Consider the following 21,775-nt stretch of genomic DNA (forward strand, 5'->3'; position numbering starts at 1 on the left):
GTGCCTGGAGACCACATTCGTGTCCCTTGTGTTGCCTCTTAGTTGCCATAACTGTGTGAGTTCAAAGAATGATGACTCAGTGATGTTCCCAGAGATGAGATGTGATTCCCCCTTTCAAGTTGAGGGAGGAGCAGCTGCAGCTATTTTTGGCTACAGTCTAGTGGGCAAACTACTGAATTACTAAGCAGTTTCTTGAATCCAGTTGTCCTATCTGAAGACTGTAACAAAAGAGATCTGAACATGGACTAAAGGAAAAGAGTTTCTACCAGCAAATCACTGCAAATTAAGATTTTTCTCTTACTTGCTGTTACTTTATTTTGGCTTGGTTTCCTTGGGCATGTAGGAAGGGTAGGGGCATGATTTGGTTTTGGTTGTTTGGGGGGGTTTTTGCTTTTTGCTTTTCAAAATTTTCACTTTGGTAAAAGTGACTTTTCTGACAGTTTTGATTAGGCCATGTTGAAGACACTACATATGTAGGATAGTAATTTATATCTGTAAAACAGCTGGTAGCATATGATATGCACTGATCTTGTTGCTTTTAAATGATGAAGCAAATGTAAGATTTTTTTCATGCTGGTGTAGGCTGTATACATTTGAAGAGATCCTTTATAAACATACCAGTTGTGGTGGGTTGACCCTGGCTGGACACTAGGTACCCACCAAAGGCAGTGCATCACTCCCCTCCACAACTGGACAGGGGAGAGAAAATATAACAAAAGGCTCGTGAGTTTAGATAAGGACAGGGAGAGATCACAAACTGATTACTGTCATGAGCAAAACAGACTTGACTTGGGGAAATTAATTAAATTTATTATCAATCAAATCAGAGCAGGATAATGAGAAGTAAATCTTAAAAAACACCTTCTCCACACACACACACACTCCCCTCTGTTCTTCCTGCACTCTACCTCCTCCCCTGCCACAGTGCAGGGAGCTGGGCAAGAGGGGGTTACAGTCAGTTCATCACGTTTCTGCTGCTGCTTCTTCCTCCAGGAGAGGAGTCCTTCCCTTGATCCAGCATGGGGTCCCTCCCACGGGAGACAGTCATCCACAGGCTCTTCCAACGTGAGTCCTTCCCACAGACTACAGCACCTGAATTGCTCCAGCGTGGGTCCATTCCACATGGTGCAGTCCTTCAGGAAAAGGCTGCTCCAGCATGGGTTCTTCACAGGGTCAGAAGTACTATCAGTAAACCTATTCAAGCATGGGCTCCTCTCTCTGTGGGTCCACAGGTCCCTGGAGCCCTCTCCAGTGCAGGTTTCTCACAGGGTCATAGCCTTCTTTTGAGCATCCACGTGCTCCAGCATAGGGCTCCTTCACAGGCTGCAGGTGGATATCTGCTCACCTGTGGACCTCCATGGGCTGCAGGGGGACACCTGCTTCACCATGGTCTTCACCATGGGCTGCAGGGGAATCTCAGCTCCGGTGCCTGCAGCCCCTCTTCCCTCTCCTTCTTCACTGACCTCGAGGTCTGCAGAATGGTTTCACATATTCTCACTCCTCTCTGGCCACAATTACTTCTGCACAATAACCTTTTTTTTTTGTCTGTCTTAAATGTGTTATGCCAGAGTCCTTACTATCATCACTGATTGATGGCCTTGGCCAGCAGCGAGTCCATCTTGGACCCAGCTGGCATTGGCTCTGTTGGACATAGGGGAAGCTTCTGGCAGCTTCTCAGAGAAGCACATTTATAGCCACCCTGGTACTAGAACCTTGCAATGCAAACCCAATACACCAATTCTGCAGAATTCTTGTCTAGTTTTCTTGTCTAGTTTTCTTTCCTCTAAATTTACTCAACACAGCACCATCACAAGGGTCACTACCATTCTCATTTTCTGAGAACGGGTTGATTATTGAGCAGGTACCGCAGCAACAAAACAGGACAAGGGTTGCTTATGAACTGGCATGCTTGTTACTTCAACCACTCTGTAGTGCCATCACATCCCTGCTGATGTGGATGTGGGTATGTGGAGGTGCTGCCAGTCCCCATTTGGTTACGGGTGTTGTGGGATACTGTGAAGTAAATGATCCTTTATAGCTTGTCGATTTGGCGTTTGAAAACCCAAGACTTGCCAGTGCTGTTATTGCTGTAATACTGAAGATTCATTCACAAAGAGCTGATCATGAATCTTGTAAGGGAGTATATTGGAGCCAAAACTTTAAGAATCAAATGATTGTGAGTGGAGGTCAGAGTGCTTTTAAAAATGAAAGAGTGTAGAGCTTGCTTTAAAGGGAAGTCCTGAAAAATTTGTGTGTTAACTTACAAAGAGAAATTAATCCAAAGTTCTAATTATTTTAAATCTCAGCATCAAAGAACTTTTTTCTGAAATGTGCTTCACAAATGTGTAATAGATGAAAAATAAATTAAGTAAACTGGAGTATTTAAAATTACTTTTCTTTTTTGTGGCAAAAAAAATTACTTTTTGAAACAAAACCTGTGGCAATAAGGGTGCTGTTGTAACAAATGACAAATTTAAACCTGAGCACATGAACCACTGAAGGTCACCAGAGCAGCCATCTAACTACTGCCTTCCCTTCTGCAATTTTTGTCCCCCATATTCTGCCACGTCTCACAGGATGAAAAGTTTTCCAAAGCATGTCAGTGCTGTGTGGGAGCCATATCAGGGTTTGCCATCTTGGGAAAGGAATAATGCTAAACCAATCTCCCCCTGTTTAATAAATTGTCTGGCCATCTAACAGACAGACCAGGAGGGAGATGAAACTCTTTGACTTGGAAAGTTTTAGGAGAGTCTTCATAGCCATTCATACAACAGACAATGTCAAGCACAGCTGCAGGTTTATCTTGAAAGTGTAAGTTATATCATGATCTGCTGAAAAAAGGGCTAAAAAAAGGACTGTTAGTCTTTCTACTAATCTGGATTTAAAAAGCACCTCAATCGGGTAGACCATGATTTTTCTCTATACTGTGTCCTAAAGTGGTTCCTCCTTCTCATGCTTGGACTTGATACCTCCTCCTCCATGTTTTCTGGCCTGGACCTCTGATCTATTGTTTGCATGGCTGGGACTGTGTATTGCAGATGTCATGTTTTATGCATATTTACAATATGCATAAGGATATTTTTATAGGATCAGAGCTCTTGTAGTACAAAAAGCATTGCTCCAGCTAATTTCACAATCCTTCACCTTTTCTTCAGAGGCTGGGAAATGTTGGCAGAACTTGGAGAATTTTGGAAATGGCACATTTCTTGCAGCATCAGCTGATGTCTGGAACTGGTGGACTTGGCAACTCTTCAGAAAGTTGGTGGAGGGTGAAGTGTATTTGCTCCCAGAGAGCCCAAGATACTCTTCACAACAACAGGCATATTATTTTGGTAATTTTTTTAACTATGTTTTTCCATGTGATTTCTGTGTGGCATTAGTGGAGAAGGATATTCTAAAGTTTCTAAATTGTTAGGCAGCACAGTTTTCTTTTGATGAACTGGTTTCAGTGAAGTTTGCATTATACTTTAGTACCAAGTAGGACAGCCCTTAAAATTTTGCCTTTCATGGCAAAATATTGTTTTTTCTTTAATAAATCTACCTAAAACAGATAACTGGATGTCTATCTACTCTAGCCCTTGCTATACCTACTTTCTGATCTATTTACTTTCAATTTATAGGCCTCTCAGCAGCTGAAGGGGGAAAGAAATTCTCAGAAAACCCTAATTCAGAGTGAAACATATATATTTTCCCTAAAACTGTAAAACTGAACTTGCTTCATCGAAAACACACTAAAATATTTATACTACAGAGTGTACTGGGTAGTCCATCTGGAAACAAAACATTCGTATGTGGCTTTGGCATGTTTCCCCATCACTGCTGAAGATGTGGTTTCCTGAAAAAGGTAGAAACGTCCCCAGTCAATACATGACTTTCCCCATCAGATGGTGCTCGAGGACAGATTTATTGGGCACTTCATCTCCAGCAGACAAACTCTCATTGACACAAGATGAAGGAAGTGTCTCCTCTGCAAGTTCAAAAAGTGCTATCTAACTTGTTTTGATTCTGCAGGAAAAAAAAAAAAAAAGATATAAAAGGTAAACCTCTGACCCAAACCAGAGCAAGAGTTGAATGAGAAGGGTTACCTGTGACACTGACTGTGTCACCTGCTGCTGTCATTGCTACTGAATAAGAGAACACCCAGGAAATCAGTTTCCAGAGATGACAAGGGTCTCATTCAGCAGTAGCGGAACAGAGCCTGAAAAGGGTGGGAGGAGCAGGAGTGAGGAAGGCAGAGAGTACTTGCAAGGACACAGCGTCCCAGGAGATTTGCATTTCTGCTTCACAGTGTAACCATGCTGGAGATGTGCCTTGATGCTTGTATTCTGTGGATTCTAAAAGGATTTGGAAAGGTAACAACATGCTATGATGTTTTGAAGCACCAAGAGTTTAAGACTATATTTCGTAAAAACAACCTTCAATTTGATGTGCTTGTACTATGGGGCAACCATTTTAAGTACCAAGATCTGAGCACGCACGGCACTAATGGGCAACCAGCATAGCAGTAAGGTTCCTGAAACCTGCATTCATTATTTAAAATTGTGCCATAAAAAATAACGACCATTTGAAAAAAAATAAAAGGCAGCTTTCCCCAGATAGAAGCCAAATGCTTGGTCATTACCAGCACATGGATGAGAAAACTCCACAGAGAGTAAACTACATGTCTATGTGCAACATTTCACATTTATTTATTTTGTCAGATTTCAGATGGGCCTGATATAAAACACCTAATATAAGCATTCTGATCTGCGAGGAGGATGTCTCAAAACTGAAATCCAAACTCGAGGCTTTTTGCTTACTTAAACATGATCCCAATAATGCAGTGACAGACCATTCACTGACAATTTTACTGATGAAACATACTTTCCTGTTGAAAGACAAATTTAAATTTGTTTTTAAAACTTGCTGGCTTTGTTTGAACCCAATTTTATTTCCAAACAAGAGATGATCATTAAAGGACAGGTAAGTATTGATTTCCACGAAAATCATGTGTTGAGAATAGCCATGAGCTTTTGACTGAGATTATAGCATTCACACAGCCATCCCTCTGCAGCTTAGACTTTGCATTTGCCACACAGCAGAAACTTCCATAGCTGGAACAGAGTTAAAAAGAACAAAAGACCTGTGCCAAGGAATGAGCTTAGGAAGGTTTGATATTTCAAATACACACATGAAATAAATATTTTGGAAAAGCTGTTAGAAGAAGCAAAGACTTAAATCCCCATTTATCAACCCCACCCATAATCATTTGAAAGAAATCTACCCTGTGATTTTAAAAGAAAACTGATTTTTAATAGTTCTTTCAAAACAAGCTTAAATAATAAAAAAATTAATCGTATTGCCCACAGATTTAGAAATGTGCTAATGAAAGAGAACAGTTATGATTTCACAGTGTACATTCTTCAATGACAGTTATCAATGTTGTAACAAGTAGAATGATTTCTGCATTGTGCTGAAATGTGTATCTGTGCTAATGCAAGCTTAGTACGTAGATTAAGTGGGACAGAAAGTGCAAATTCCTGAGAGCTACAGGAGTATCATTTATTTTAATGCACCCTCCCTTCCCATATGCCTTCAAATGGCAGCCATTGACACTAGGATCAAGAAGTCCATGTTATTAAGGTGCACAGTGACTTCATCAGATTCCAGGGCCCCTCTCCACTACTTTTCTGTAAAAACAAATTAGATGGAACATTTCTGTTCCTTGGAGTGCATAGCTCAGACAAAGAAAAGATTATCTTTCCTCTTTTATAGATGAGGAAACAAAAAGTAAAACAAGTTGACCAGGGTCACAAGCATGAGTGAGCAAGCTTTCTTGAGTCTCAGTGGTCCCTGACTCAAACAGGAGACTGCTCTCTTTGTCTACGTGCAGTGCTCTGTAACTATTCTACTGCTGTATTTGCATTGCAAACAAGAAACTAAGGTGCAAAAAGCAATTCTGATTAAGAACATTATTTATCCACTTGAAGTTTTCTTTTTTTTAGGCCTTCTGGTGTCCCGCTAGTTGCTCTCAGCTCTTGCTGACATTAGTGAAAGCCAAGGTAATTCAGTTTTTCTTTGGTGATCCTTAGTACCTTTCAGAGGTAACATATTGCCAAAAATTCAGAAAGTAAAAATTCAAGCTATTCAGGTCTTGTTTCTGTTGCGAGTCTTTTATATAAGCTGTATTTGCAATTCTGCCTCTACAGCTTGTTCCTTCTCTTCTTCCTCTTTTTCTGCATCACAGGTCCTCGAACAAACTAGCCTTCAGGAATATATTTATTCTTCTTTAGAAGTCTATATGATAGGTGCATTGTGCAATTTTCAGTGTTACTCATACTAAAGCTCTGGTTAAAACAAGTATTATTGGTTATAAATAAAATATGAAATGATACGCTTTTTTTTTTTTAAGAATCCATTCATCACTGGACTTCCAACAATGATTTTCAAAGGATAACTAGGTATTGAACTTCCATGACTTGGTTCCGTGAGGCAATAAGGCACATTTCCATACTATCTTAATAGTGGGAATAAATTAAATTCAAGCATTGCCATAAGTTATTTATAAAAGAGATGATTCTTTTTAATGTCTTCAGCTTTGCAATTGTTCCAGTATTCCTTTCACTTAGTTAAAGGCATTGACTTTACTCAAATGGAAGTGGTTAGACCCAAATTGAGGCTTGTTTGGTTATTTTAATGGATCCTGCAGTCTGATCAGACAGTGTAGAATTCTAATTCAGTATGTTCATGATTTATTAGCAATAGTTCTCTTTTGGCTGTGTTCAGTACGGCTGGTTCTCAGGCTTATTTCTCTGCCTTTCCCCTTGTGATGCCTGCCTAACTAATCGTGGTGGTGGCATAGGTCTTGCTGGCCCATGGTCTGCAGTCAGATCTTCCCTGCTCAAAGTGCCAAATCTTGGTCTTGTGAGCAGTGGCTGCCTGAACCCAATGGATGGCTGAGGCAAGGTGCTTGGTTCCTGCTGCTCTCCTCGTCCATCCTGGCTTCCATCAACTTCATTCTTCCACTCCACCCTAAACTCAGGCAGTGGCCTCTGCTGTCTCAGTCTCTGGTCTCTCAAGATTTTCCCTGCTCTGGGTCTTAGATTGAGCACTGTAGTAGCGGCATCCAACTCAGAGTCACTGCTGTCACCCACTGTTAATTGAAAACAAAATTAAAATGTTAAGTGCAGAATATAACTGTTCCAGGAATATTCAAATAACAGCATACTGAGCATTAGTAGCCATAGAAAAAAGTTTCCCTCTATTTCCTAAATTTGGTGCTTTCTGATTAGACCCAATAACAACAGCCTCTTAACTCCACCAGTATAGAGGACAGATCTGACTTACAAACACCTCTCCCCTCAAAACTGTGATTTTTAGAAAGGCCTCACTCAGCTGCTCCTTGATTGCCAAGTGCCTCCTTGTTTAAATTGACATTTCCCCAGTTCTGGCTCTGAACATGGAAAACCTGTCTTTTTCTTAGGTACTTGGGGTCTATTCCTTGCTTATATCCAAGCAGGATACAAAAATTAGATTTCTTACCCTCATATCCCAAGAAATCTAAACTGAGAGGCATTTCCAGACCATAACATGTACAGGGGCTCTAGAAATATGACTGGAAAAGGAGCATCAATACTCTACCAAGCAAAGGATCTTTCAAGGTCAATGTATAGGTGGGAGGAAACGTCCTGTCCTTAATAGGAAACATCCTATGCCTGAATGTCAGATATGAAAGAAAATCCACAGGGCAAATCTTACAGGTTGCAAGTGGTGCAGAGTATTTCTCCTGCTCACAGCAGGGTAGAAAATGGCCAAGGGAAAGCTGGCATGATTGTTTAGGGAATGCTCATAGATGATCACTACCAGGTAAACCAAGCTGGAGATTGCCTGGATGTGCACATATGCATATATTTCTTCTCAGCAGATTTCTTTAAAATGAATTAACATCTTCATCAAAACTTGCACATTTGAGTAATTTCATAATTATTTTAACAATAAGTTATGAATGCCTCTGATTTGTTCTTACACTTAAGTCAGAAATGATATTTTCAATGTATCAAAGTAAAGAACTGTGTTTTGTGCAACTGTCATAATAACAACTTCCATTAGGAGCCTTCGTGTTATTTCTTTTAAAAAGGTGAAGGAGTCAACAAAATATATGACCATGTAATTGTCCATTCACCCAGATAATTATATATCAAGGAAGGTCTTCATCAGACTGTGTTTTCAGGCTTTTCCCCTCCTGAATATGTCAAATAATATATTTTTTGACAACTGAATAATCTGGAGGCACATTTCCTCTCTAATTCTAGATGACGGTAGGTGACCTCTGCAGACATAACTACAGAATAAAAGGCATCCTACATTCAGGAGAGCAATGATGTAATTATTAAAAGACAAAACCATGCTCTATTGCTAAATTAACCAGGAAGAGTGGAAAACTAATTAGGGTGGAGATCAGGACATTTAGTAACTTTGCAGATATTTAATCTTCCCAGCAAGAGATCTTGATGGTAGCTTGTCATGAAAGGAAATGCTCCTGAGCACAGTATAAGCATGGTAATGCAACCAGTAATAATCAAAACTGATACACAGAATTGGGCAAAGTTTTCGCATCTAATAGCTGTCTTCCTCCAGATTTTGTTTTTAATTTTTTTTGTTAGAATTCAAGAACTCCAGTATAAAACATTTGTGAGTTTATGCGGGGGGGGGAGGAAATTACCAATTCGTTTGTAACCCAGAGCATTTTGAGAAGTTCTTCACGAGAACAATAAACCGGACCTCATGTTCTCATTCTCCTCTCTGGTTTGGTTCTCAGAGCAGTGTCCTCTACCCTGACCCCAGTGAGAAAAGAAACCATATAGCCTCACAATCCAAGAGGGATATCTGGACATTATGGAATAAAGGCAAGGAGAATGAGCCATAGCAGTGTTCCTGATGCAGAAGTGTTTCAGGCTGCTGCTTGCTCACATGAGATGTGCTGGGAGGACTATGCCACTGCAGAATAGGAAGTGAGAAAGCCCACCAAATGCTGCTGTCCATGGCATTTCTCTACACTCAAATTCCTGCTTTAGGACCCACTGCTTTTAATGCTCTAATATTCTGATTTCTCTAAATCATTCCTGGAAAAACTTTCCTTCTATGTATGCAAAATGACTGCAGCACAGTAAGAGGCAGCAGAAAATTTTTCATTACCTCTGGAAGACGTTTTATTTCTCACTCGTAGTTTCTCTGGGAGTTTAGTATTTTTAGGAAGTGAAAGGAATCTTTTTGTATTTGCAGCAGCCTGCATGTGAAGAAATACAAAAAATGTTAAGTTACTGCAGACTAGTGTACCTGCATAATGTGTGTTAAGATACACATTTGAGGCTTGAACGGGTTTATGTAGCTAAAGGGCTGGGGAGTAGTTTGGGATTAGCTAATATGTGATCTTTTACTACACACTCAATGCTGATTGCTGTGCTAACTAAGGCAAAGACTGTGTAATCTCAAACAGCTTAATCAAATGAAAGCCTAGTGATATGCCCTCTGAAATCAGAGTTAATAAATATATGGTCTCTAACTTCAACCTTGTCTGTACATGTTTTCCTAAGGAAGGCAAACACTGCAAGCATGGCAATTCATGCAGCTCCATGTTAGAAACTTCTTATTAGTCAGCTGCAAAAATTTGTTTGAGACTGAAGCTTGGGCACAAGAACTAATCTGTGTTCTGATTCTGCAAGTGCTTTATACATATAAATGACTTTATACAGTTGACTAGCCACACTGAAGTTGATGGGGAAGTTAGGAACTAGCGTGATCATTTACCAGTTCAGGGCATAAAATCCTTGTTTTCCTCAGAATAAGCTTTAAAGACCCGGGGAGCAGAGAACATCTCATACTTCCTGAAACATGAGAGGTACTTTCCAGGACAAGTTGCTTTTTTTAAAATTCAAGTTTCTCAAGGACATCCTTTCTTAAATTTGTTACAAAGATTTTTTAAAAACTTTATAGTCTAGCTCTCCTCTGATTGTACCAGTCATTGTGGCACACTCAAAGCGAACCTGATAGGAAATGTATTTTCTGTGAGATATTTTTCCTCTTCGGGTTTTTCTTCTTTTCCTCTCTTTTCTCTTTTTCCTCTTCCCTCTGTGGTGGATTTATGTATGAATAATTATTTTTAAAATTACAGCCTGTGCGTTTTAAAAAGTTGTAAGTCCCCCTGTTTCTCGCCCTGACATAAAAATCATGATGAGTCTCCTCATTATTCCACCTAGAAATCATGTATTTGTATGACAAAGACAACATACATAACTGTGGTTGAGAGGGAAGAAATCATTCAGAAACAGTCTTATTGTCACAATTAACACCACAGCAGCCCTGGTAATGAGATACAGCAATTGTGGAGGCATTATTCCAGCCTCAGCTGACAGACAACTGTATCCTTTAAGACAACAGTCACTAAGTATTCCTGTAACATGAAAATACATATTTATAGGATGATTAATTTCCTTGATACCTGATATGATTTGGAGGATCAGCTTCCCTGCTGATTCAGCATTCTCCATTCAAATATGGTCAGAAGTTTACAGGGGGGGTATTGCAGGACTGCCTCGGAGAGCCAAATATTATCATGCCACAGCAGTTCTTGTAGGTAGAAGAGGTGTCCCTATTCTGTGTCAAAACCTGAAGTCCTGACTATATTTTATGACTACTACACCATTTTTCAAGTGAAGAGTTCACTCTGACTAACTCAATTAAAAGCTCTCTTTCCCATATTTTGGAGCATACTGTAAATAGTTTTTCTATTTTAAAGTAATTTTTACCTCAACTATCCACACATCATCAAAACACTCATAGAGAATATTGACCTTAGAAGTACATTGTGTACAGAGCCTGTTCAGCTTCTTTAAGATAAAATTATGTCATCAGATCCCATTTTCATACCACACTCTACAAGACTGAAGCTTTGCTGAAGTGGTCAACACAAATAAGGGGCCCACAAATGTGTGCAACTCAAGGTGGAAGGGTGACATTATATGTATAGTTGTCTTCCAAATTCAGGATTTTTTTTCCTGCATGTCAGAAGATTTTTTTTTGTGCATGACAATTAGCTACAAAGAACTGCTTTCTACATAAAAAAAAACCAAATAAAATGCAAGTACCGGTCTTTCTCTTGACAGGCTGTTTGTTTTCCTCAGGCTCTCCCTGAGGCTGTGCCGGCGACGGATCAGAATTTCTTTGGCCTGCTTTTCGTTTGCATCTGCAGCCAGGCTATGTCGGTTGTAGGACATTGTCTGAAATACAAAAGCAGTGATCACAGCCTGAAAAGCATGATGACAAATGTGTTGAACTATATGAACAGGGCAAAACAGGCTTTTTTCTTTTAATGTTTTCATAAGCATCATAAATCCTTATGAACAAAATCATATTGCAGATGATTAGGAACAAGAAGAGTAATTATGCCAGCACTTTTTTAGTCATCTGCTTCACCATCACTTGTTTCATTTGCTGCTTTGTTTTTTATTTAACCTGCTGATATTTACAATGAAAGAGAAAATGGAAAAAGCTGGCTTAATACAGTGTTCACCCCCACACTGTAGAAGCTCGGTCAGTATGTCAAGGACGCATATTTGAAAGTGATGAGTCACCTAAGGGGAAGTCATTTTTACCTCCAGCAAGCTGAAGCTTGCTCCATTTTTTAATGTTTTCCAAAGGCTCAGGCATTCAAACTACTTAGCCACAGGAGGGTAAATGTGAAATGTCCTTTTGCTTTTAGTTCACTATTTTTCCAGCTCATCACCTCTGCTCTTAATACAAACAACTTCACAACTGTAGGCAAATAGGAAATCGAATCCCATATCAAGGAGTGACCAAAATATTGATATAAGTAGACAGTGTTGGGTTGAATTTGCACCTAAGATCCTATTTTAATACCATACATATATTGGAGGTAATATGACAAAAACATTAAGCTTTATCAGTAGTATAAGATCAAGTAAGCTATTTACACTAAGGAGTATGGATATGCTACTGTACATATGATAGGACATGGATTCAAGGCAACAGAGGTAAATAAGAGCATTAATTATTATTCTGTGGTAGAGCAGATGTACTAGCCCAAAGATATGTTAGGAAGATAATCAGCATACTCAAAGATCACTGGGATATTTAAGAATGCAAAACTTCATCCTTACTCGATGTCGTATTTGGTAGAGATTCTTTGTTAATATTTCCCGCATGTTTTCCATTTCAGTGGGAGAAAGTGGCTTTATCTTTCCTTCATGATATTCACTTTTGTAAGACGCAAAAAAAAAAGTAGAGGAAAGAGAGAGAGAGAAAAAGATTGGTTTTGTATTTATGACCAGTAATTACATTTTAACTATCTCCTTTGTTAGAGTTGGAAACAACAGTTCAAAACAACCGAGGAACAGGTGAAAACGTAACATGGAGAAATGAAATCCTGATTTGAGTCAGTGGTAAGACGCAAAACTGAGTCTCCAAAATGTGATATAAATTACATTAAATTGTAAGTGTGATTTAGGTACTTTTCAAAATGCCCCTCAGGCTTCCCCTGTAGCTATTCTGAGCAGATGGGCAGGCACATGTTCAAGACCAGCTCCGTTCTAAACGGCAAATCAATGTTCCAGTGAGCAGCTATCTTGTTAAAACTACAGATTCCAGAAGAGTACAGCTCACCAAGCTACAGAAAAAATGGTCTTGTTTCACATTCTCTTACTGTTCTGGTGACATTCAGACACAAAGTGTCTTATGTCAAAGTGATTATACTGCCTACAGACCGGGCTGTGAAATAAATTACAGGACCTAGAGGAAACGCTTGGTCATCACGGTATCTCTTGCTTACCTGAGAGACCCCGATGAAGGGACCTTGCTTATCATTCCACTCTCTGCCATCTCGATGGCATGCTTGATTTCTAGCTTCTTGTATAAAGAAACGATGCTGGATTTAGGCTGGTTCTCGCGGATTAGAAGTCTTCGCAGGTATTTATTGTCAAACTTTTTAAACCTGTACATGAGGCAAACCAGCCCAACCAGTTAATTTTTACTGCGCATAGTTAAGAAAGCCAGTACGCTTTACATAATGCAACTTTAAAGGAGTTTATTCTCTGGGAATGTGTCTGTTCATATTAACAACCCATGCTAAGTAACATAAGAAAGCATTAATTTCATGTTCACTTCAGATAGATAGTTTTCACATGTGTTTTTGTTAATATGGTAGCGGACAGTCTCCATAGCAGTAACTTTTAACTTTAAGGTATTCTGTGTTATTAGAAAATATTATTTTTAATTCTCCATTTTCCTTAAGACAAAGAGAACATTAAATATTTACTGTAATAACAAATAAAAGGTCTAAATTTGCACTGACTGCTTTTTCTTTGAAATTTTAGCCTGTTCTTGTAAAACTTTGGAAGTTCTCCCTTCCTTTAAAGTAACTGCGACCCTCTTGGTTGCTTACTGAAAAAATATTGGTTACAGAAGGGGGGATTTTGTTTGTCAGAGATCTCACACAGGCTGGAGGAGAATCAAGCTGAGTAAAGAAAAGTTGTATCCATGTCACACATCTGTCTGAGTTTCCCCCAAGTCATTTGGAGAGACTTCTCCTCAGCCCTTCCTCCTGGTGACATTCCTCTTTGTATAAAACACTTGAATTCTTCTTGGACCAGTGACTAGAAGGTGGGTGAGTGATGCCAACGCTTTGGGTCTAAAGAATTTATGTCATTTTAAAAGAGCGTGTTTCTGAGAAAAGGGAATTAGATACAAACCAATGATGATGATGACTTAGCAGCTAAACTATGAATTATTCAGGTATTGCCAGAGGTAATCTTCTTCACTGACACTAAGTCTTAAATAATACCATCAAGAACTGTGGAGTTGCCTGACATTAGGCACCTCATGCCTGCTACTACCTTGATCTTTCTAGAGGAAGTCCAATAGCTTTTGTATGACTACCATCAAATAGGGAACTAACCTCTCACTTAACACTGCTAAGTCATACAATTTGCAGCAGGAGAGCTGGATGGGATGAAAGGCTCACCAGACACACACGAAATTCTCTGAAATAGTCAGAAACAGGGAGAGGACATGCACACTCAGAAGTTACCCTGGGATCAGAGGGCTGCCTTTCTTCTCAGCTGGAGATTTTGTTCTACTTGCTTGTGGTTTAGTAAAAAAACATTGTTCTGCTGCTTTTCCTCTGAAACCCACATGTTCTAAAAACAACCATCCGCTTTCAAGAATAAATGCTGAAAATTAAATATGATGCCCAACAGCACTTGTTTCTTGCTACTGAGCCATTTCAGCCTCTCCTGTATAACAAAGAGTTTTAAATGCCACTCTTACTTATCTCTCCAAAAGTTGTGACCCCAGTGTCCACACACATCTTCAATTCCAGTCTTCACATGGTCAAAGAACTAAAGGAAAACATTGGTTCATTACATAAACTTAAAGACATCACTAGGCTTGCTCTTAGATATTACTAGTTTCCAACTTACTTTAAAACAGAAACATGTAGTCACAATTCAGGACAATGCTTCCATCTTACCAAATGCAGTTCAACCAAGCTCAGAGACAGAATCTGTTTTGTTCTCCTGGAGCTCCCTTAGCTCACAGCCCCAAAAGGACAGAAGTTAGTTGCTAATTTCCTCAATGTCAATCTTGCTCAGCTTCTGCATGAAACTAAAGTTTTTTACCATATTTTCACTTATTTGAAATTCCTTAACCACTCTGTGCTATGCCTGGGAGACTTCCCCAGGCCTGACAGTGAAGCAGGTATGATTTTGTGGAGAAGAGAGTCTGAGTAGGAAGAAGCTTCCACATCAGCACCAGCCCCTCAGGATGCACAGGACAGAACTGAGAGAGCCAACATCAGGTCCTGAGCTCCTCTTTTAGGGAACTGTTGTCTAGCTTCAACTTAAAGCATCCTGTTCACCTAATATTAGAAATACATTTTTCCTCAGTCTATTATGAATGATAAAAATTGAATCAGTTCAGCTGAGATCTCACTTGATCCCAGAGGCAGCATGTTTGCTCTTAATTCAAGAACCATAGTAGAGGTCTCTCAGTAGGTGTCTCTCTAGATGCCTAGACTGACTTCTTTCCTAAATGTGGGCCTTACTATTCCTCATTTTTGAAATTTCAAACCACTTGCCATAGGCATGCTGCAAGGAGAAATACATTCAAGTACATGCATGGCTAATAATCTGCAACAATTGGAGACACATACATAGCAAACACAAATCCATAAAAAGGCTGATGATGTAAGAGTTAAGTAAGTTTAAGCATGTGTTTAAGAGAAATTTGCCTTTGTTTAATTAGATTAAGTCAAATGCAATACAATTAAATTGCCAAGGGTTTCCCAGTGTAGCTAAATTATACAATAACATGTATCTTGTGTGTGAAACAAACTACAGAAAATTAATTTGCTTCAAGAGTTGAACTATTAAGAAAGTGAAGATTCCAAAATAATAATATGTAACAATAATTTCAGTAAATGCCAAAGGTTAAGTATAAGCTTTACGATTATTGTTCTTATAACAGCTATTAAAAAGAAATCTAGTACAGCACATGCCTCTCCATAATATTATATGCTGAATCCTTGTCTTACTGACAGTGACTACGAATTTCATCTACCCAAGGGTTTCATCTATGATACTTAAGCTGCAACATACCCTATTATAAATTTCTTCACTGACAGCAGGCTGCTTTTTATTTGACCTTTTGACATCAAGAAACTCCACCAGTGGGCGAATTGTTATTCCCTGTGAAGAAAAAAAGAACACAACAACTATAAATGTGAATTCACTCTTTTGATTAGCAGGTATTGCACTTAACTATGAAGCCCTTGTCACTACAGACTCCATTAATGCAAGAGAAGGAAGGAAGGGGCTCCCTAGAGCTAAGAAGTCCTAGAGGGTCAACCTAACACACCGTATCAGGAATACACCATCTATCCCATCCATATGATTTTTAAACTTTTTTTTCCAGTTCTGTGTTAGAAAAACACTCACTTGTTTTCTGAATTAATAAACAGATTCCCCATGATTTCAAAATGGACATATAAAGTCCTCTTTTTTAGTGACTACTTCCAAAACAGGTAGTCAAAGATACGTCAACAGTAATACTAAAATTGCTCTTTAAGAGCATGACATTAAGGCTTTTTGTAAACATGCCTTGCCTGACTATTCTCAGACAAATAACAAAAAGTTTTGGCTATCACAGAATGATATCATGGTTTTGAATAATTATTTGTGGAAGAATTGACATAATTTGTTTACCTGTATAGGCACAGTGGCACAGGGGAGAGGAATTAATCTTTTGTGGTGTTGAGATCAGTCCCTACTATCCCAGACAACCAGGTCACATTTCTTTTTGTAAATGAATCAAGTTTTATCTTAAAAGTAGTTAGGTTTCTTTGCCCCATTGCTCATAATGGAACACTCATCCTGAACCTTATTGTTCTGATAATTAGAAAGCTGCATCTTAATTGCATCATGGTCACTGTGTACCACTTTGTTCTTGTGCCAGCATTTGTCTTTTTAGTTTAAACTGTGTTCACTCCCTCGTATAAACAGTAATTATAGTCCCTCTTCTCCTTCATTTTGCTAAGGCCAAGGCATCCTGGTCTCTTTTCACGTGACAGACTTACCAGTCCTGTGGTCACTCCAGAACACAACATCATGCTCTGATGGAAACACCTGTATCAGTATGTCTTAAGATTAGATTTCACTTTCTTCTGTTCCCACTGCAGTGCTGACTTAAAATCTAGCCCATTACCAACTAGTACACCTGTGTCTTTTTCCCTTTCTAATTTTTTCCAAAGGTTCCCATTTCATAAGAGAAATTCCTAGTAAGAAAGTCCTAGCAAGAACATGTTTGCACTTTATTACTGTTCAGTTTCATTCTGTTTCTATGATATTGGCCCTCAATTCTTTCTACAGGATACTTTTATCTCACTGTCACCCTAAGAACACTTTTCAAAGTCTGTCATCAAGAAACAATCAGCAACAAAAACTCCTACACTTATGTGCCATGGTCAATAACGAGAATATTAAAGAAAACCATCCTCAGGAACCATCCTTGAGGAATTCCATTAATATCATCTCATTGGCCTATTATCTGGTCAGGGTGGTTGAAAACTTGAGCAGGTGCCCAGAGAGGCTGGGGTATCTCAGTCCACAGAGATATTCAGAACTCAACTTGACATGGCCCTGAGTAACATGATCTAGCTTTGAAGGTGGCCTTGCTTTGGGCACAGTGTTGGACTAGAGACCTCCAGAGGTCCTTTCTGACCCAAAGGACCATAAGCTTCTATTTCCATTTATAGGAGAGACCGTCAGCTCCTTCCTCATTTACTTTACATTCATGCTAATGTCAATCTAAACCTCAGTTTAACGAGCAGTTACAATCTCCTGTGTAGCCCCCTATCCAATGATTTGCAATAATCCAGTCAGACAAGCTTACTCTAGAAAATAAATTGCCTTATCAAAGAATAACATCAGGTTTTCCTCTGGTAAAACACTTGGCATTTCATAACACATTCCATTTGTCTACAAATTTTAAATTATTCTACCCTTCAAAATCAGTTTTCACAGCTAAAGTCAACTAATGGACCGCCACCTTTTCCTCTTTCTCAAGCATCAGCACAGATACTTGCTACTTCCCACAGCACCTCAACCCACGCAAAAGGCAGGGTAAAAAAAATCTATATATATTTTTTCCACAGATATGAAATTTCATTAATAGCCATTCACATCTCTCTCACTGCTCTAATGACTAGTCTGACATGCTTATTTGACAGACTTGGCTGCCTCTACACTTTCCAGATTTCAGTCTCTTCCCTGTCTCTTGGCCACTCTTATCTAGGCCTCCAAGGCCAGCTGGTCATCAGAGACAAGTTCACACTTGTCTGCACACCTGGTGCTTTTGTAGGGATGTCCAGCTGGCTTGCAGCATCACTTGCCAACACTCAGACTCCAGTTCGCCTGTCCAGGCCCTCAGTGTCTCCCTTTCCCTGCTCACTGTGCACTGTATCCAACACTGAACTCCTGAGTAAATGCACAAATTTAAACATTCTAAAAAAAGGAATTAGTGCTGGAACTGTACCCAGAATATCTTTTATCTCTCTTTCAACCTCAAGAGGTCTTAAATACTTAATACTACTTATATGTTAACATAAGTACTTAATATCAAGCATACTTTTGCTACCTGCTTGTGGTATGGATAGAATTTTTTTTTAAACTATGACTATGGAGAATAACTTCAAATATGTTCCTTCCAGTAAGTTAGAACATTTGTTTGTCTACCCATTGATTATTTGTAACCTGTCTGAGAAAAAAGAAGCCCAGAAGATGAGAGGTACTACCTGAATGAAAACAGTAAAGAATATCACCACAATAACAGCAGTGATGAACAATTTCTTCCTGGGAAACACAGCAGGAGGAAGCAGAAATACAAGCGAAAAACAAATAGCTCCTCGGAGGCCTCCATAGGCAATAATAAATTGGTCCTTAAAAGTGAGAGGTATTGTCCGGAATACATTAATGATCTGAGTCAGAACAAAAACACCTGAGGGAAAAGAACATAAATACAAGGAGGAGGGAAAAAAAAGGGAACTTAAATTACACAGAAATAGCCCATGATGATAATATTTGTTCAGATATTTTATGCGCTTTTATGTGCTTCTTACCTTTTATTTGCTTCTCCGATACATAATATTGAAGAAATGAAATATTACTTAGCGACTTGAAAACACCATGGAAGAATAATTACAAAAGCCTAGGGAGCATCATCTTAAACATATTTAGTGAGCTAACCACCTCAGGTCAGCTGAATTTATGACCTGAAGCAGCTAATTGATCTCCTCAAGACAGCTATCTGCTGGATTCTGCACTTCTAGAACAGCAATAATTCTCTGTGTCAGTATAGACCAAGACTGCAAGTTGCTTTTTAATAGGATTTGAGGTGATTTGGAAAATTTTGGCTTGTCATCTCCATTAATCTGTGCTTTGAACCCTGAAAACTCCTATTCACTCAATTTTACTCACACAGACAGGAAGGATGCAGGAGTGGGGATGGGGGAAGAAGATGCCAGTGCATGCTTCTGTACGGTAGGCAAAGGCTCCAGGGATGCGGCAGACTGGAGTAAAGGTATAAAGGCAGGTGAAGGGAGCAAGCATGGAGGGCAGGAGCTGGGCAGCAGTCAGGCTGCTTGGCTGCTTTTCAGCATAAGGTGAAAAGGGTTGCAGGTGCAGTAGAAAAATAGCCCAGATTTCTGCTCTGGGAAGGAGACTTGGGAGCTGGAAATAAGGGTGCAGAGGCAGATCAGAGCATGAGCAACCTTTACACATGGAAGGACTGAATCATTACAGATGAAGCTTGGGAGAAGAGCAACTTTAAGACCCACAAGTCTGCCCTGCACTTAGGTCTCCAGGTAAAAGAAAAACAGCTAGTACTGTAAACTCAGGAGGGATCAAGCAGTTTCATAGATAGATAGATAGATAGATAGATAGATAGATAGATAGATACACATTTATTTATTTATTATACCCCTCAACTTACATATATATATACACTTAAATTTATATATATATATACACTTAAACTACAGCATTTCCTGTTTTGGTACTAATTATGCCAATGACTGGGAAAATCCTAAAGCTAGTAAATATAAATTTTAAAAAAAACATAACTCTCAGCCTGTTTAGTTGCTGTACTACACCTAATTCTTTTAAGCAGAATTTGCTTATTTGTAAATAAATGTTTACTTAAACACATGTATTCTGATTAACAAGCAGAGTGCCCCTCACTTTAGATGGGCAGGATCAGGGCAAAACTGATTTTTAGGTTCCATTTTGGGAGAAGGTGGAAACTGACCCTGCAATATAGGACATATTACAAATATTAATTCCATTCTACCATTCATGATGGGACTTTAAGTTCTGGCATTCTCTATTTGACAAAAGGTAAAACATTTCACTTGCTAAGAATACAGACCCATAGTCTGAGACTTGCTTACCCAGTGCCCTCCAGATTAAACAGAAAAGGAGGGTGAAGCTAACAAAGGCCCAGTTCCACTCATGGTTCTTCCCAACTGTAGACACTCCCATGAAGATGAAGATTAATGTCTCACTGACACTGCTTAGCATCTTCATGAAATATTTTATTGTCGTATAGGATTTTTGAGAAACATTTTCCTCCACATATTTATTCATGGTCATGGCACAAGCTGTGATCCTGAAAGGCAAACATTATCCCATATTTCACTTGCTTTATTTTTTTTTTAGCATCTTTCATGTCTACATAATATTATTCACTTTTGCATAGTTCCTTTTAAAATGCAAAGCATAACTTACTCCATAACCAATCTCAAATATATAGGCTTGGTGAACCTACAATTTTGGGCACATGATTATTTTTTCTGCACTGTAGAGTTTTCTGAGAAGACATCAGTATATAGATACTTTTGTCATATACTAAATGCACATAATCTGTTCAGTGGTCACTCAGATTCTGTGTTTCGAAAGAGGCAGGGATGAGGAGAGACAGGGACAGCCCTAAAAAACAGGATTTGCTGCATCTATTGCTGCTGAAGGACATCAGACAGGACGGCAACTGCAGGGGCAGGGCAAGACTTCCCTCCTTCCTACCAGCAGTTGTCCCACCTCAGTGGCAGTGACAGCAGCCAGCGACTCTTTCCAGGCAAAGCAAGCAGGAAGGCTACAATTTGTTACCCTTCACCACTTTAGTCCACTGCTTGCTTCGCCTGCACAAAGGGCTGAATAGGAGAAAAACACCACCAGAAATCATACGGGTGCTGTTGCACATTTAAAGCACCTACAAATGGATAAAATGGGCATCTCAGCTGAAACATGAGAGAAGAGAAAAGGCTTACTGTAAGTACTCCTACATGTCCATTTTCTGTGTTAGTAAACAGAGTTTATTAATCAGCAGAAAGAGCAAAGAATGGTATCACTTGCTCAGTATGGTTGTCCATGGTACAGGGATGGCTGAGAACCACTCAGATACAAATTTACAAGTTTAAGGGTAGTTAGCAGAGCTGGCTGGAGGTGGTGTCTCAGTGTAGGGAAGCACAGTCTGAACAGTAATTATCAGGGTGGCAACTAAGGCCAGATACGTTGTGAAAACAGCTGTCATTCCTAGTTCTACTGTCTAAAGCAAAAACATGTCTTCTCTGATTTCCCAGTTAAAAACATTATACATACCCATGTGTGGGTTCTCAGTCAAACCCTGTACCCTAAATCTAAACAGAGAGAGTGATGTGTATTTACACTGTCTTTCTGAATACAGCCCACGAGAACTTGTCCTACAGTTATTTATCCCAGTTCAATCAAGTTTTCAGTTTATAATTATTTGCCAACACAGGGAATATTTCTTCCCAGTGAGATCTCTAACCTTCTCTCTTTTGTAGAGGAGGATGGCAGGTTTGCTAGCATCTCTTTGGAAAAATGTGAACTCTCCCCCATTTTGTAGAGGTCCCACTGCAGATCTCTGCACCCTCTCTACAGAGGGGGTTTGCCAGCATAACAGTACACCTAACCTGGCTTTCACCCTGCATTTTTGTCCACCTATATTTGGTGACAGAGAGGCCAATCTAGTCAGCACAAAATAATATGTCCACTGCCATGCAAAAACTAGCTCCAACCCTAAGCAAACTCCTAGGTTAAGAAGGAAAGTCTCACTAAGACTATCCCAAACTCCCATTTGTATTTAGTACTGAAATAAACGCCTGCTCTCTCCTCATTGCCAGCTGATTTCACCATAGTCTTGAACAGAAAGA

The 21,775-nt window shown here is 39.3% G+C and overlaps 1 protein-coding gene across 1 annotated transcript in view; it reads right to left on the reverse strand.

Moving 5' to 3' along the window:
• Positions 1–4,665: 4,665 nt before the first annotated feature.
• The window catches only part of SLC9A2 (solute carrier family 9 member A2), a 33,027-nt gene continuing 15,917 nt past the window's right edge, over positions 4,666–21,775 (reverse strand). The window contains exons 4-12 of the mRNA XM_027641314.1: positions 19,994–20,211; positions 18,341–18,543; positions 15,648–15,737; positions 14,320–14,390; positions 12,824–12,985; positions 12,156–12,252; positions 11,124–11,255; positions 9,175–9,265; positions 4,666–7,132 (exon numbers count right to left, since the gene is read on the reverse strand). Of these exons, the coding sequence (XP_027497115.1) occupies positions 6,762–7,132; positions 9,175–9,265; positions 11,124–11,255; positions 12,156–12,252; positions 12,824–12,985; positions 14,320–14,390; positions 15,648–15,737; positions 18,341–18,543; positions 19,994–20,211 (1,435 nt within the window). The 3' untranslated portion in view covers positions 4,666–6,761. The remainder of the gene's footprint in view (positions 7,133–9,174; positions 9,266–11,123; positions 11,256–12,155; positions 12,253–12,823; positions 12,986–14,319; positions 14,391–15,647; positions 15,738–18,340; positions 18,544–19,993; positions 20,212–21,775) is intronic.

This window comes from Corapipo altera, unplaced genomic scaffold (genome assembly GCF_003945725.1).
Source record: "Corapipo altera isolate COAL_440 unplaced genomic scaffold, ASM394572v1 0, whole genome shotgun sequence".
NCBI classification, from domain to species: domain Eukaryota; kingdom Metazoa; phylum Chordata; class Aves; order Passeriformes; family Pipridae; genus Corapipo; species Corapipo altera.